General features: G+C 38.0%; 1 protein-coding gene across 3 annotated transcripts in view; it reads right to left on the bottom strand.

The window, feature by feature from the left end:
* Positions 1 to 2,493: 2,493 nt before the first annotated feature.
* The window catches only part of ddah1 (dimethylarginine dimethylaminohydrolase 1), a 90,984-nt gene continuing 77,633 nt past the window's right edge, over positions 2,494 to 15,844 (bottom strand). For all 3 annotated transcript variants that reach the window (XM_020702490.2, XM_004068032.4, XM_023954336.1), the window contains 3 exons: positions 13,483 to 13,602; positions 8,042 to 8,185; positions 2,494 to 3,726 (listed from right to left, as the gene is read on the bottom strand). In XM_020702490.2, the coding sequence (XP_020558149.1) occupies positions 3,607 to 3,726; positions 8,042 to 8,185; positions 13,483 to 13,602 (384 nt within the window). In that variant the 3' untranslated portion in view covers positions 2,494 to 3,606. The remainder of the gene's footprint in view (positions 3,727 to 8,041; positions 8,186 to 13,482; positions 13,603 to 15,844) is intronic.

Raw genomic sequence — 15,844 nt, forward strand, 5'->3', positions numbered from 1 at the left:
GTGGAGGTTTTATAATGCTGGTAAATGTTCAGATGTCAGAAAGATGTTAAATGTTTCAACACTTTCCCCTTTTTTCCTAATAACAATGAATGATTGTGAATATTAGAGGAAAACTTTGAAGAAATGTTAGTTCTGATTTCTTCAGAAATCAGAACTAATATACTGTTTGCTGTCAGTGCAGCTCCTGTCTGCCACCTTCAGTAAAGCATACCGCTGTCACACTTTTACGACAGGTCATCACGTCTACTGCGTTCACCAGAGCGCATGACATCATGGCCATAAATTAACCCACAGTCACCCATGAGACAAAAAAAGGAGATGGAGGGAGCATTCACTGGGCGAAATGAGAAAAAGAAAGGAACAGATTTTAAAGAGTGTTTACTGGCGTTCAGGCCTCTCCTCTCGACATGAATTCTTTCCATGTTTCATCACTGCCCACTTGCCCAAACGCTAATGTCTATGGGGGTAGGTTGAGTCACCTCATGATGTCATTTCCTCAACTTTTAGACGCAGTTGGACTGAAAGCAGAACGGCCTCAGATGTGATGGAGTGTAACGGGGGGAGTCGCTGCGTGATGGCACAGCTGTTTGACCTGTTTACTGGCCTTTAGGTTGAACTCCCAGAAATCAGAGATAAGGGCACTAAAGCAGTAGAAAAGGCTGCCAAGTCCTTCTGGAAACAGATCAAACAGGGGCTTGTTAAGAGCTTGTTCTGTGTGCAAGCAAACAGCAGACAGCTTTGTCTCCAGAGGAGTTTGTGGAGCAGTTTCACAGCAGTAGTCGTGTCAGTACCAGAGGGGGGACACTGTGAGGAGTTTAATCATTTTAGTAACAATAAAAAGCAATCACTGGCCAATTCATCAATACTGTTTTCAATTTTTAAACAAAAACATGTGACAATGCTGCTTCTCTTCTTTGCTGCATCCGTGAAATGTTGCAGCCTGCACACTTTAAACCTTTTGCATTCCCTTATTACTCCATCTATTGCTTCTCATCTGTTTACTGTGTGTTCCCTGGTTTCAGTGGAATGACTCACATCTGCATTTTTCCAACAACCCCTCCTGCTGAAGCTTCGATGAAGAAGACAGAGTTATTTGACAGTTTTTATCTCAGGTTTGTGTCTTTGCCATCACACAAGAATGCACGTTGTTATATTTAGACTAATGAGCCAAGAGCTCCATTTAGGGTTTGACTTTCCATGACTGGAGTGCAGGGCGTATAGACACAACCGAGTGGCTGATTTGGCAATATAGGGGGTTTAAATAAGTAACATTACATAAATTCTAAATCTGTCAGAGTTTCTATTGAACAAATTGATTTTTTTGTCAAAGGTCATTTTGTAATCAATGAAAGTTTAACCCACTTTCTCAGTGCTCTTCCCAAGGCAAAACTAATGATGTAAAGGAAAATACTGATACACATAATGACAAGGGCATTTACAACTTCTGCAGTATTGTTTCAAAATTCCCAAACTGAGTTTATCCAAGTGACTTCTGGAATTTAAAACTCCCAGCAACCATATTAACTAAGTTCTTAACTTGGGTCGTGTCAAATCCTGACAGCACAAACTGAATAAACTGTAAAAATAAAAATAAAACGAGGATAATTGTCCACTAAATTATGCAGTCATGTATCAAAGAATGAACACCCTCCTTAGGTTTCACGGTGATTTCAAACATGATTTAGAGACACTGATGTTTGACAGGTCTAAAGCTGAAAAATCCTGAGTGAGTGTGAAATTGTTTTTTTAATAAATTACCCTTTTGTGTTGTTACAAATTACAAACATGTAATTATCAAGAGGAATTGGCCACTAAAAGTAAATCAAAACTGCTTATAGTTCATGTCTGTTAATTTTAATGTCAATAGGGAGAAGTGACAAAGGTTTCACCCAAAAAAAGAGAAGAGCCTCATCTCAGGCTTCACAAGCCTAGATTAAAAAGTGAAATATCAAAAATTCTAATGACAAAGTGTGTTTACATGGAGAGATCGCCTGAAGAAAGCCTGTTTAATCCCAACAGCACACATTTTAAACAGATGACACTTAAGTTACAGACCCATAAGTAACAATGTTTGGTAAGCTTTAAATTCTAAACTTGAAATTATTCATACCAATGGTCAGGCATGGTGGTGGTGGAATGATGATTTAGTTACTTCCAAAGCCTAGGCATTTTTGTACTCACTGAGTCTAACTTCATGTACAAGCAAGCAAGGAAATGCAATGCCCAAAGCAAACTCCTAACACAGACTCCATTGTTAACAAAATCATATTTGAAATAACATTTTTGCAGGTTTCTGCAAAGTTGTTGAGCCTGAAATGCACACCCACTAAAGTTTGGACTAAAGTCTACAGAGGTCAAGCCTATACACAGAGCATCCAAGCCAAAAAAAAAAATGAGATCACAACTCAGCCAAAATTCCTATGACACTATACCGTAAATTAGTAAATGATGCGCTCTGATGGAAAAACAGAATTTGATGAACAAACCACCGAATCATGCAGCAATATTACAATTTTAGTTTATTTTGAAAATGTAGTCAGAACTAAGCTACTTTTTATTTTAGTCCTGATTTGCACAACCTCAAAACTGAACACATTGATGGTAGTTCTTACACTGGAAGCAGGATTAGTTTAGTGCATCTTAATCTGACGTCAAATTCCTACAAAATTCAAATTATTGTTATTCAACAGGCCTAGACACATACATGAGTACACTAAGACACGAAAAATGGATTCACAGTTATTGTGGTGAAAAATGTTAGCTACTTTTGCAATCAACTAAACATATAAGGAATATAACTGTATTGTTTACAACTTTATAGTAAGTATACTTTACAATAGCACCCAAAGTATTCATTACACAGATCTGGATGTTCTGATGCTTCCAGCACCAGAGCTCTTCCTTGTGGTTCTCTGACAGAGTTGTGAACATCAGGCAGCAGCTAAGGCTTGAAAACCATGTGAGCCCAACAACTAAGTGTCTAATTATGGGATATTATCTATCCCTCATCTGATTTAGGAACACATTTTTAATCACTTTTCCAAAGTGCTCTGAGGGGAAAAGAAAAAAAAAAGAGTTTGAACTGCTTCACAGTTTAATTTTTTATGTGCAATCCAACATCTATTGACACTTTTTAAGCCATTTTAGTTTAATTCTGTCTGTGTTCTGTATCTCATGGGTATATAGTGCTTCAATGACATGTTGCATGTTGTTGAGTGTATATATGGTATGTGTGAATGTCATATATAAGTATAAAGACTTGTATGAGTTTGTCTTTGACATGTTCATACATTTTAAAAAGGACAAAATCTTTGGAAGTTTCACTTCTTTCACATTCTTTTTGGTGGCGGGGTTTTTAATATAAAGTGACTTTCATTAACATTCAATCTTTGTATCCTATGATCAGGTTTTTAGTCGTGTGCATTTTGTCACACTGTGCAAACATTCCATATAAGTCTAATTTCTTTCATTTCCAATCAATTTTGTTTCATACTACATAATTTAAGTGCTCAGGTTTTTTTTTTTTTTTCTAAATCTTGGCTCTATAATAGGCTCAGACAGATTTCGTTTGTCTGCCTCCCACTTAAGGACCTCTAGAGAGCGGGCTTAGTTGTCGGGCTTCTTCTTGTTGATGAGCACAGAGCAGCAGGTGAGGGCTCCATCCAACTTGACCTTCTCCAGATTGGACACAGGGATCAGCATGTGGTCCTTTAGCTTCTCAAAGACCTACGAGGCATATAGACAAAAGAGGAAGTGGAAGTTACATCCTGGACATATCAAGGATTATTTGCATTTCTACAAGACCCTGCAATGGAGTGTACTATGCCTTTGGCCACTGGTAACTGGGACAGGCTCCAGCAACCCTATGATCCCAAAGATTCAATTCAATTGTATTTGTATAGCCCAATATTACAACAATAGTCGTCTCAATGGGCTTTCTAATAAACATGAAATCATAAAGAACATGAAGTCTTAAAAATCAATTAAAATTCATCCCTGCCCTTAGACCCTCCATCTCTGTAGGAACAACTTCTAAAAAAACGGATTCGGGAAAAAAGAAAAAACCTCAGGGATTTCAAATTGGGGTTTTTTTTGGGCTTCAGAGAGCTGTTTAGTAGGATGCACTGGTTTATTGTTACAAGACAGGCATCTTTGTTTATGGACCCTGCTCCTTAAAGGGAATTTCCCTGAGTGAAACACTTTTTAAGAGCCGACAGCCTGTTTTGCAAAACTGCAAAGACTGTGTTAGTCTTTGACAACTGGAGCATAACTGACATCAAAGATAGAGCATGGACATCAAACTGCAGCTTTCTAAGCTATCTAAATTGTGTTCATGTGGTAAAATCAAATATAAGCCAAAACACTTGGCAAAAAAGTTTCATGCTGTATAAACAAATGTGTGGATGCTTATATGGCTGATATTGAACGCCACTTTTGTTGCAACACTAATGTTAGGTTGGGCTTTTTACGGGCTGTAAGTTAGTGGCAGAGCATGTGGACAGATGGATGATGGGGATGGGGGTGGGGATGGGGGTGGGGGTGGGCTCACTCTGAGTCAACGGTCCATCCCCTCAAGTCAGAGTAGAATTTCTGAAACTATGTCCAAGAAAATGACAAGTTTTTAATTTATTTTTTTTTTTGGCCTAAAATGACACAATCATAATTAAAAGACCACTGGGGACACAGATTGAAAGATGATCTGAAGGAGGGGGTTTAATAAAACTAACACATTTTGGTTATATTAAGTAAAATTTTAAACAATTAGCTAGTACATAAGAGAAGTTGTTCCTGCAGAGAAGGTCTGCAACACTTGTTTACTCTTACTTTCCTGTGGTACAAAGCCCAGAAGAGACACATGAAGTTAAAGAGCCAACATTAAAGGTTTCCTTGTCTCCAGGCAAAAGCTGAAAAAAAGTGGGAGTGAGAACTATTACAACATTCTCTAAAGACCCTTGTAAAGCAGTGTGTCACCCTGTGGACATTTTCCAGAAGAAAACCACTGTTTTCCTACTGCATGTCCAAAGCAGGAGATTTTTCTCTTTACAATCTTTCTTCAACCCTGCTGTGATACAGAGTGAGGCCTTAAAGCTCAGCCGAGGGGACCAACTAAACTCATTTATGTGTCATGATGCAATATGGCTGACAGAGCTTCTGGTGGTGTACTAAAGTTCTGATCCAAAGCCAGAAATCAAAGCTGATCTGATATGTAATACTAGAAATCATCCAAGATGGAGCCTTGTTCTAATATAGTAAATTGAGGATGGAGAGACGATACATGGGTCTTGAACTGTGCTTATAGGGAGTGGATGAGTTCTAACCAAGCCCTCAACTTTTCATTCTAAATTTGATGCTAACCAGGAAGTATCATATGATACAGTTCCTTAGAAAACCACTGGAGGAAGGTGTCAGATAAGTGCAATTCTCCATTGACTCCAATGTTAAAAATGTTCATTTATTACCAAAAAACTAAATTCACGTACATGGTGGTGTCAAAAACCTTTTGAACGTACTTTTCTTTTTTCAATCCATACCAACATAGGCTGGGGGAGGTCATCTGTTTTTTGAATGGAATACTTGAGCTTACCTCAATGCTGTATATAGAACAATGTTGAGTTAAGTAGACTTGAGTCGTAACCATTCTAATTCAGGCCTTATTGTTTGCCATGCAGAATCCAATGAATGACATCAGGGACTATTTATATGAATGTGGTTCTAACTCAACAAACCATATATTTTAGACCTAATTCAGTGCATTTTAACCCTTGTGCTACCCTATGACCCCACCCTTACATTGACATGTTCTCCCTACCATGACAAAGGTGGATAAAGGTGGAAAGGATTTCATGTAATCCATGGACACCAGTGAGGTTCACAAATCATTGAAGAAAAAAGGTTCAGCGCACTGTCTAGTGGGTCTAGATGACCCAACTCCCAATGTTAAAGTGCCTAGGATAGCACAAGGGTTACATCATGCTCAAAACCAAAGATACAGCCTATGAACATTTGCAACAATCCTTAGCTTGTTTTGCTGGATTCTTACCCAACTGTGTGGGCAAAGGCAAAAAAAGTACATTAACAGCATAGTCCATCGATGCATTTCTCAATAAATCCAAAAACTTTGAAACAATGGAGCATCTTCAGTTCTGCCTACATTTGGTCAAACAATTCATCTTTGGTGCCTATAGAGAACAAGAAGCGTGCAAACCGTGTTTTATGCTGCTAAATGCAGCCTTTGAAAAAGAATCACACAGTACCACACAAGGAATCTGGGAATCTGAGTAGCAAATTTGGGGTCGAAAAAAAAAAAAAACATGATTCAAATGTGGAAAAAAAAAGTGGTGTGAAAGTCAGAAGGATTTGACTTTCAGGAAAAATCAACAGGTGTTTATGCTTTCCTCTCTGGGCCAGAATGATTAATGGACAAGTATTACTGCGACCATATAACAGGAGGAAAAAAAAGAAATTCACAGTCAGAGCTGTAAGTCAGGATAGATTGAGCTTTCACGAAACTCCCCTAACTCAACATCCGTAAATCCCCTGCTCTTTATAGCACCTCTGAATCCAAAGGGTGTCCTTTTTTCAATCATTTCCAGCCAAGTTCTCATTATGGTGGTTGAGATTTATATATCGGGTCAAGTTGACTCAGTCCTGCTTGGTGGAGATTGGCATATTTTCACCAAACCCTATTTTTTTCTTCTCCCCTTGTTCATTTTAAAGCAGAAACCTCTCAAATCTTCCCCACTGTTGACAATTAAAGATGCCCCTTCTCCACCCGTTCCTGACCCCACCAGTCCTCTCCCATGATCTGCCGCCTTTGTTAGGGGAGGACTCTTATGCAACTTTAATAGCAGCTAAAAATAGACCAGGGGTCAGGACAGGCAGTATTTGGGGTAAGAAAGGAGCAGATGTCGTGCAGCGCTTCAGGATAATTGTGTTGGCAAATCTCTACATCGGTTTCCCTCGGGAAACATGTTCTTATTGTGCAACATGACAGCAGACAGTAAAAAAAAAAAGCTCCTGCTGTTTGACTGCGCGTTTTGCTCTTAATATTTTTTACATTTCACGTTCATAAAATCACATCAAAGGCTAAATTCCAAGTCAAACTTCTGGTAAGTTTCAATGGCAATAAGGGAGAACACATTTCCCAGAAACTTCAAATGTCTCGTTCAGATGTGCATAAAATAAACGGATCCGTTTTATCAGGCACAAGTTGAGGTCCCTCTGAGACCTCGCTGTGGATTAGAGTCTAAAGACGCGTAATTTAGTGAATTCCTTTCTCTAAAAAGAACTTTCTTGGCTTAGGGGTTCAACCACAGAGTACATTTTGAGGTCTGAGTGCCGTTTTCTGCAGATTGCAGGTTTATTCCTGTGAGAATACTTTGATTTATTGCAATGTGGAGTGACCTCAAGCATCAAAACAACAGAGCTACTGTCCAGCCAAGCTGCATTTAAGAAATATGTGTCAAGGATGAGAGTCAAATTTGATGATATTAATGTAGTTCTATGTCAGAGAAAGAGCCTGAGCACTATTATGATAAAGGAAGACTTGCAGTTAAGTGTACTGTTAATATCCAGGAACAAGAATAAAATAAACTTTGTTGTGCGGCCACATTGTTCTCCAAAAGGCTTAAATATAAACAAAGAAATTTAAGCTTTTTGGAGATTTTGTTGCATTATCTGCAGATTTATGACTACGTAAAAACAACATATGTTTAGGAGTTGTTACATTTATAATGTGCATCTTTACGCTCTGCGTGCACCAAATTCGGATGTTTACTGGTAATTTGACGGCAAAGTGTCACTTCCCCTCAAAGTGTAGGTCTCTTTGTTGAGAAAGAAAACAGTCCTGACTGTGGTCAGTATGGTTCTGCAGGGTTCAGCGGTTTTTCCTCCTCTGGACCAGATAAAGAGCAGTTCTCTCAAAATCAAAGCCACTAAAACTGACCTGGATGTTCCAAAGGTGGTCCATCCTCCAACACATCTCACCGCAGGATTGTGGATGACTGTAATAATGTGTTTAAGTTAAGCTAGCAGAAGTTACCTTAACGCTCTCTGGAAACTCATCCGTGGTGCAGTGCAGGAGCACGTGGCCCTTGTCAGGCAGGTTCATGTAGATGCAGTTCGCGGCGAGGTCATCAGGCACGGTCAGCTTGTCATAGCGATGGTCGCTCATTTGTTGCATAATCTGAGCAGTCAGAGACATAAAGTGACCCCTAAGTAAGAAAACAAAGCTTGCCAGTTTACATGATGTTTGACTAAACCAGGGGTCTGCAACCTGAGGCTCCAGAGCCACATGTGGCTCTTTCATTCCTTTAATATGGCTCAATGACTATAATGAATATCTGCTAACAATTTAGATAAAAAAGGAGTTTATAGCTTTAGTTAATATTTTTAAGTTAATTAAGTTTCATCTTTTATAATTAGATTTTTAAGATGTCAAAAAACAAACTGGTGGCTAATGGTCTAATCTACTGTCAGAGTGGTTCATCATAGAATAAACGTAAAGCTCATGTTCTTGTCTTCTGCTGCACAACAGGGTCTAGTTGCTGTTGAGAGGAAAAGTTCTTAATTCTATAATTGTTGTGCTTTATTAAAAATGGATTCCACACTACTGTTGTTATGTTTGTTTTTGATGGTAAATGAAGATAAAAGATCAGGGTATAATGATAGAAAATGTCAAGTTTTTTTTTACATTTTAGTTCATGTAAATCTGCTTTTTTATTTTGAAAGGAGCTTGTATATAATTCTTTAACACGTAAAAAAAGATATACACAGAAAAATAAAACACTGATATAATTTAGTTATTGTAAACAATAAAAACTCAAATTTCAGAAATTAATTGCTTAACACCCAGATTAACCATAAAATATATTTTTTTACGTTCTTGCTGGGTTTTTGGTCGGTAAGAAACTGGACCAAATGGCTCTTTTAGCACTAAAGTTTGCAGACCTCTGGACTAGATGTTTAGTTCAAAAGCAAGAGGCTTTTCAAGGAGCCAATTGTGAGAACACAGATGCAGACAGGTACTCTGGTTTAGCAACCCTTTGGATTTTTACATAATGAAAAGGTGGGAAGAAGATGCAATCAAGTGGAAGTCGGGAGTTTGAGGATGTTATGACCAGAAATGAGGCAGGTGCCTCTCAATGTTTATGAGTAGAACATGTGCAGACTGATGCCTCAGAGACGGGGAGGGGGGAGGAAGTGTCGAGCCAGTAATATGAGAAGCGGCATAAAAGTCTCACAAAACTGTGCACTCTGTTAAATGCATTACACATAGCATCAAAAAACTGTGACGTATCCTTGACGTACTTATAAATTTAGACTTGTAGCTGTGAGAAATTGGGATGACGCACATCACTGGGAGGAAACGGTGCTGTTTTTTGTTTTTTTTGGCAAAATAATTTTTGCAGCCAAAGAAAGTTTCATTTCAATCCACTTTCACTCCAAAAGGGCGTTTACAATAAAAGTTAACTCCTGCAAGAAGATTCTGCAAATAAAGATGACTTGGGTCTTTATAAAATAAAAAACATAACTTGTTAGCAAAGGATTTAAGCGGAAAGCAAATGTGCTGTTATGAGCACTTTGTCAGGGTTTTCTGGGAAAATCCTTTTCACAAACAGGAAATAGCATTAGTGATGCTGACTTAAAACAGAAAGAAAAGGAAATCTGTCACTTTTATGAGCTGTAAATACCATAATTGTACACCAAGTAAAAAAAGAAAGGCTAAAAAACTCCCCAATCTTTACAGAAGGTGCAAATGAAACTGTGAGAAGAGGCAGTGTGGGCAGTGTTGCAGCAAAGAAATGATACTGAATGACCTCAGTTATCCCAACAATGGACTTTTTTCTCTGTTGAGGTCAGGGAAATGTTTCTGTTCCCTGAAGGCAAAAAAAGAGATGATGAGGAGGAGCTTCTTTCCTCAGGCCAATTGGGCTCTTAACTGGAACAACTGGTACCTGGTCTTCCTGGACTCACCCCCCCGACACAACACACCGTTCTACTTTAGCTGTTTATGGTGAAGGATATGGTTACGTACTTTATTTGCCTTACGAAAGATACATTTTCAGGGATGGGTAAGTCACATGTCGTGTGTTACATGATTGCAGCAGCACTAAGCAAAGAACACCAGTTCTCACCAGTTCTCCTCACACTGAGATGTAACACTGACTCCACCAAAAAAGAACACACTAATTCCTTGAAAAACAACTTTTTTGATAAAGAGCAAAAGAAAAGGTTGTCTTTGAGCGGTGCAAGAAAAATGTCCCACACCTTTTGTCATGCTTCCAGGGTGCTTTTCTTGTCCTCGATGGTTTATAATCAGTACTTTAATTAGATGAGTTTTACTTCAACTAAAAGACAAAAGAGAACCCTGAGTTTCTACAAAACCATTCAGGCTGTCAAACAACATCAGGAAGTCAACCGTGTCTTTCTGCTGGATGGCGACCAAGATCCAGTTAAAACTGGAAACTGGACAGCCAAATGTGCTCAGTCAGAGGCACAAAAATCAGAGAATGTCCTGGAAGCCAAGAAAATGCCCATTTGGATGGGGGTTAACAAAAACGATGTCAACTTATTGGAAGTGATGCTCTTTCCCGTTATAATCAGATTAGTTTTTATAAAAAAGTTTCAAAATAATCCCCTTTTCTCCGAACACCACTAGCATGTCCAGAATACAAAACGCTGGGGGGTTCTTCCAAATCCCAAGAGGAGATTGAAACAGCTTCCTGTGGATATACCAGGAATGTTTGTTAGGGTTTTGACATAGACGTCATCGAAAGATGTAACTGCTCTTCTTGGGCTTTCCTGGTGATGCAACTGTTTGGTTACGTGGGGAATAAATACAATCCTTTCTGTCAGATGAGAATATATCCCTCCTCCAAAAAACCCAAACTAATTTAATTGTAAAAATGTAGTATTATTGGTAGATCAGAGACCAACTGTGGCTGGTGAGCAGCAGATGGATAGATTTAGGCTTTTGTTGCAAATGAAATTGACAATAAAATCCTACTCCAATGACAAACATGATTTTGGTGTTTTTTCAACAAATTTTTGTAGCATTTTCCTCATGATGGAGGACATATATAAAACAAATTAAGGGTAAAGCTGCGTGTTTTTCTTAATTCAGATTGTAATGAATCAGGTGCATGTTAAAAAAATGCCTTTTGAAAAGGCTCACAGTTCTGATCCAGCACCTGAAATGGGTGGGCCAAGGTCGACCAGCTCCACTCCATTCTGATGCATCCATTTGCAGACAAGTAGGTACATTAACGTCTTCATCTTCCTCGTCTGGCATCTGGCTCCAAATTGTATGGTTGGATTAATACAATCTGATCTGGTCTGATCTAGATATCAATGATAAAGTTGTGTGTTAATTGCATAGCAGAGGAATACCATGGTTTTTTGATAACAGTGTCGGAGGAGACCATGTAGGAAGAAAAACACAATTGTCTCTCGTTCAGAGCCCTGTGGGACACATGGGGTGCTTTGACAAGTATAAAGGACACAATGCAAATGAACAAACTTGTCTGTCAGATAAATATCAAGTATTTTACTGCCTAGTTCCTATTGTGTAGCAAAAAAATCTTTTTTCTTTTTTTTTTTAGAATTAGCTCTCATTTTATAAGGTCATTTCTGCAAATGTACTGTTTTTGTGGAGAACTTCCTAATTCCTGACATCAGTCCCTTTTTTCTAACATTTATTTTTTTTAATCATTACGAGCATCCAATGGAAACATAATATAAAATGAAGCAAAACCAAAGTAACAGCTCTAGAAAACAAAGCCCAGAGGAAGAAAATTCCACTACACTGAGAAATGACATCATTTATGAAACTGGAGTCTGAAAGAATCCTTGAGGTGGAGACCAAACACTGACAAGCAGAGAGTTATGGTTTCATGAATCAAATGGGGTTTTAGGAACAAAGGGTTGACTTATGACGCAAAACTTGCTCGGCCGTCAACTACAGGGAGGGGCTGTGGGCGTATAGGGAGTGGGTGCTGCAGCCTGTGAAGAAGGCCATATTTCAGGCAGATGACTTTATGTGTTAAGCTTGGCATTGATGGCCCCAGATGTGACGATACAATCCATCCGGTCAACATGCACCACTGTAGAGATCTGTTTTTAATCACACAAGAAGCAAATAATTGTAACTCAGTATCCAACTACTTTTATTATGTAAACTTTTTTTTTTCAAATCAGGTCAGATCCTCCACTTTTAGTGGTGAACATCCAAGACAAAACATACAGCTCCCTGAGGACAACATTACTTAGCCAAGCTCCGACTTTAGGTTTCACAAAACAGTCTTTGTTCCAAAAGCGCACAGACTAAGAGCCTCACTCCCATCAGAGCTGCATCTATATCCAAAACAAGCAGTTTGAATTCATTAAAAGTCTATTCACTAGATCTCACTCCCCTCTGTTCGAGAACATTACCTAATTACAAATGCAGGGCTGTTAAAAATCCTTTAAAACAGAAGCTAATTGCTGCAAGAGGCGGTGACGTAAACCCTGATCAGACAAGCAGTCTGCCATTGAGTTTTGCTGAAGGCCACTCCTCACTCAAATAGCTAATTACTGAGGAGAACAAATAGGGTAAAGATGTAATAAGTAAATTCTAGAGAATAAAAATAATTGGTCTGTTCATTTATTAATGTGTTCTAGTATAAAGCAAAGATTAATAAGCAGGGCTTTTTGGCCTTGGGAAGATATTCTGACTGTTGGGTAACATTCTTTCTTGACTCTCTGTTTTGAACTCAACCAGTAGGGGGAGTTATTCCACTTGGAGGTTAATTAGGCAATCTTCCTGAGAGGATCTGTCAAGGCCAAGGGTGTGTGCTCTTAAGTGTGTGTCTTCATGCTTGAGAAATGATTTATAGTATGCTGTACAACTGCATACTCCACTAATTTTAACTCATGTGTACCATTAAAAAAGGCACACATGCTGACATTTTGGAGTTCAAGGGATAACTGCAGGGGAAGGATGGGCCGAGCCTTATTGGACTCTTGATGTAAATTACCAATCTTTTTTGTGTCATAATGTAAGCTGTTTTTTCCCCCCCCTTATTTTGTCATTCTTTTAAATCCTGAGATTTCTGCTGCTGCACTTGTACTAAATGGTGTTGGAATCTTTTATAGCAACGAGGACAGACTGATTATTAGAAGGACATCTGCTGAAGCTGCAGATTAGCATGGAATTGGAAATTCTACGAAGGGATTAAAAGCGCTAAAAAGCAGTGAGTCTGGTCTAAATCAACAAGAGCAATGTCCTGTCTTGTTGGAAACTTTGTGAAATCTAAAAGACTAAAAAGAAACACAAGATGCAAGTGTTTCTGTATAACGTATCAAGCTGAGGATTAGACAAACCAAATCAGCTGTGTTAACTTGCGTCAGTCCAGAAAACATTACCAGTAAACTGATTTAGATGTTTCCATGACTACAAATGGTGAAAGCTTATGTACATTTCAGCCCCAGAAAACTTCCTACTTTGAGGGCCTTCTGAGCTGGGTCACTGGAGCCGATGACAATAAGGCCTGGTCCACCCATGCTGCAGAAGCTCTTCAGGTGCAGCCCTTCCAGCACTGGCACCGTGGAAACAGCATAGTCCTGCAAAACAGAATATAACAAACTCCATAAAGGACAAATACAAGTAAGGGATGATAACTTTATCCTTTTTTGGTACAAGAAGAATGACTAGTGACTTTAACATTTCGTCTTTTTTTAGTTGAAGTTTTTGTTTAGTTTTTTATATAGAGAATTTTAAATAATGTATATTTTTGCAATAATTATAACCAAACCTGAAAATCTTAAGATTACAACTTAGCAATAGTTTCCCTGCTTCTTCACCGAAGGAGAGTTTGAGTTTCTAAATTTTGTTATTTAGAATCCTAAATTTTAGAAAAAATGGGGCCGCAAGAAACAACGCAAAAGGTAGCAAGGTAGGTTGTTCCAGCTTCCACTTGGGAAAAATAATGTTTCCATCAAGTGTCTGGCAGAGGCAACAATACAACTTTTCGAATTTATTAAAATATCTTCAACGTTGTTATTGACATTAGAGAGCTGTTATTTTGTTTTCTCTGCTCAAGGGAACAGTGGATGAAGTTTATTTCTTGTAAGTGTCATAAACACAGCTTTGGAAGTTGTTGTTTTTTTTTTCCTAAGCCTTGGCATTGAGCAGCTTTGTCAATAAAATGTTGTACAAAGCTGATTCAGCCATGTTTCTATGATCAACGATTACTTTAACTGGCCATAATTCTATTAACCTACAGAGTAACCTGCTGTGTTTGTTCAGGATGTTTGTTACAAACAGTGTAAGCATAGCTAACTGTGTAACGCATAAAGAATAAGCTTTATTCACATTAAAAACTGCTGCGCTTTGGTTTTATTTTGTAACAATAAAGTTGTAGTTTGGAATGACTGTGGTTTACTTTAATTGTATTTGCAGGGTTCACATAAGGGGAATAGTTTCACCTGAAGCTACAAACATTTTTATAGCAGGTTTTTCTTTATACAGACATTTCTTGCCTGTTTTGTGTTTCTGTGCACTGACAAGAAGTGAGGTCCACCCTGTGAGAATTTAGTCAATTAAAAATGGTTTGACTCTACAGTAGTGGCATCCAATCACTAATAATCTCAGTGGATAAGGTGTTGCACAAAACCGCTCATATTAAAAAGAGAAGCAAACGATCAGTTTACAATTCAAATACTTTTTTGAGGTGAAAAAAAAAACAACCTGTCAAGACGATACCCAACAGGCCTGCAGCTGATCACTGCAGCCAACTGGAGGTCAAGGCGCCTGAGGAAAATTTTATAGTGGTGCATATTTCAAATTTTAATCTGAACTGCATCAATAAACACTTCAAAGGATCTTTAGAAAATATTTATTGCAGCCCATGAAGCTTGGCATTAGAGGTATTTCTGGCTAGTTTGTAAATGTGCAGGGGAAACAGCACCAATGGTGCTTACACGTTTGGCAAGAATGACATTCCGCCATTAAAACTTCATGTTCCTTTGAGAGTACTACAAAACACACTTCTGAGAAAACAACTGTTTCAGATAACTCAACCAAAAAATGTTAAAAGGCCATTTAACAGGAGAATCACACTGACAGAAATACGGCTCCTCTTCGCTGCACAGGAGTATCAGTGGAATTCTGTTTTGGGTTTCTCCAACTTTATGCAGTTGATCTTGGACCGGCCTATTCTATAAAGCATGGGTTAAAAGCTGATGGTTTTGCAAGACTGAGGTTTCTATTTGAAAAGTTAAAACAGTCATCGGTATTCCCATTCTAAAGTTGATAAATTGTGCATTTGATTCAAGTACTCACTCTCTGGAAACTTCCTGAAGCCAGAGTGGGGTCCTTCTAAATCAGTAAACTCTGAAGTGAACTGTACTTTAACTAACAATACAATAGGAAACTTTCCTTCCTGACTTTAAAAGATGACATATTTAGGCTTGGGATATATATATATATATATATATATATATATATATATATATATATATATATATATATATATATATATATATATATATATATATATATATATATATATATATATATATATATATATATATACATATATAAATATATATATTTTTTTTTTCTTTACATGCAAGGCTTTGACCACTTTTCTTTAAATTATTTTCAGTTTCATGCAACATTTTAAGGTATTTTACAGGAATATTTTCCATTGTTGCCTCTCATTGTGACTTTTTCCATTCATGTTGTCAAGTTTCCATTCAGACTCCTCTGTTTGCACAGTTACTGCACTGCAGTTCCCTTTGCTGTTTATGAAATAATAAGAGATTAGCCTTTAGCTGTTCACTACGCCAAAAGTTTCAATGA

The sequence above is a fragment of the Oryzias latipes genome, chromosome 4 (assembly GCF_002234675.1).
Source record: "Oryzias latipes chromosome 4, ASM223467v1".
Lineage (NCBI taxonomy): Eukaryota > Metazoa > Chordata > Actinopteri > Beloniformes > Adrianichthyidae > Oryzias > Oryzias latipes.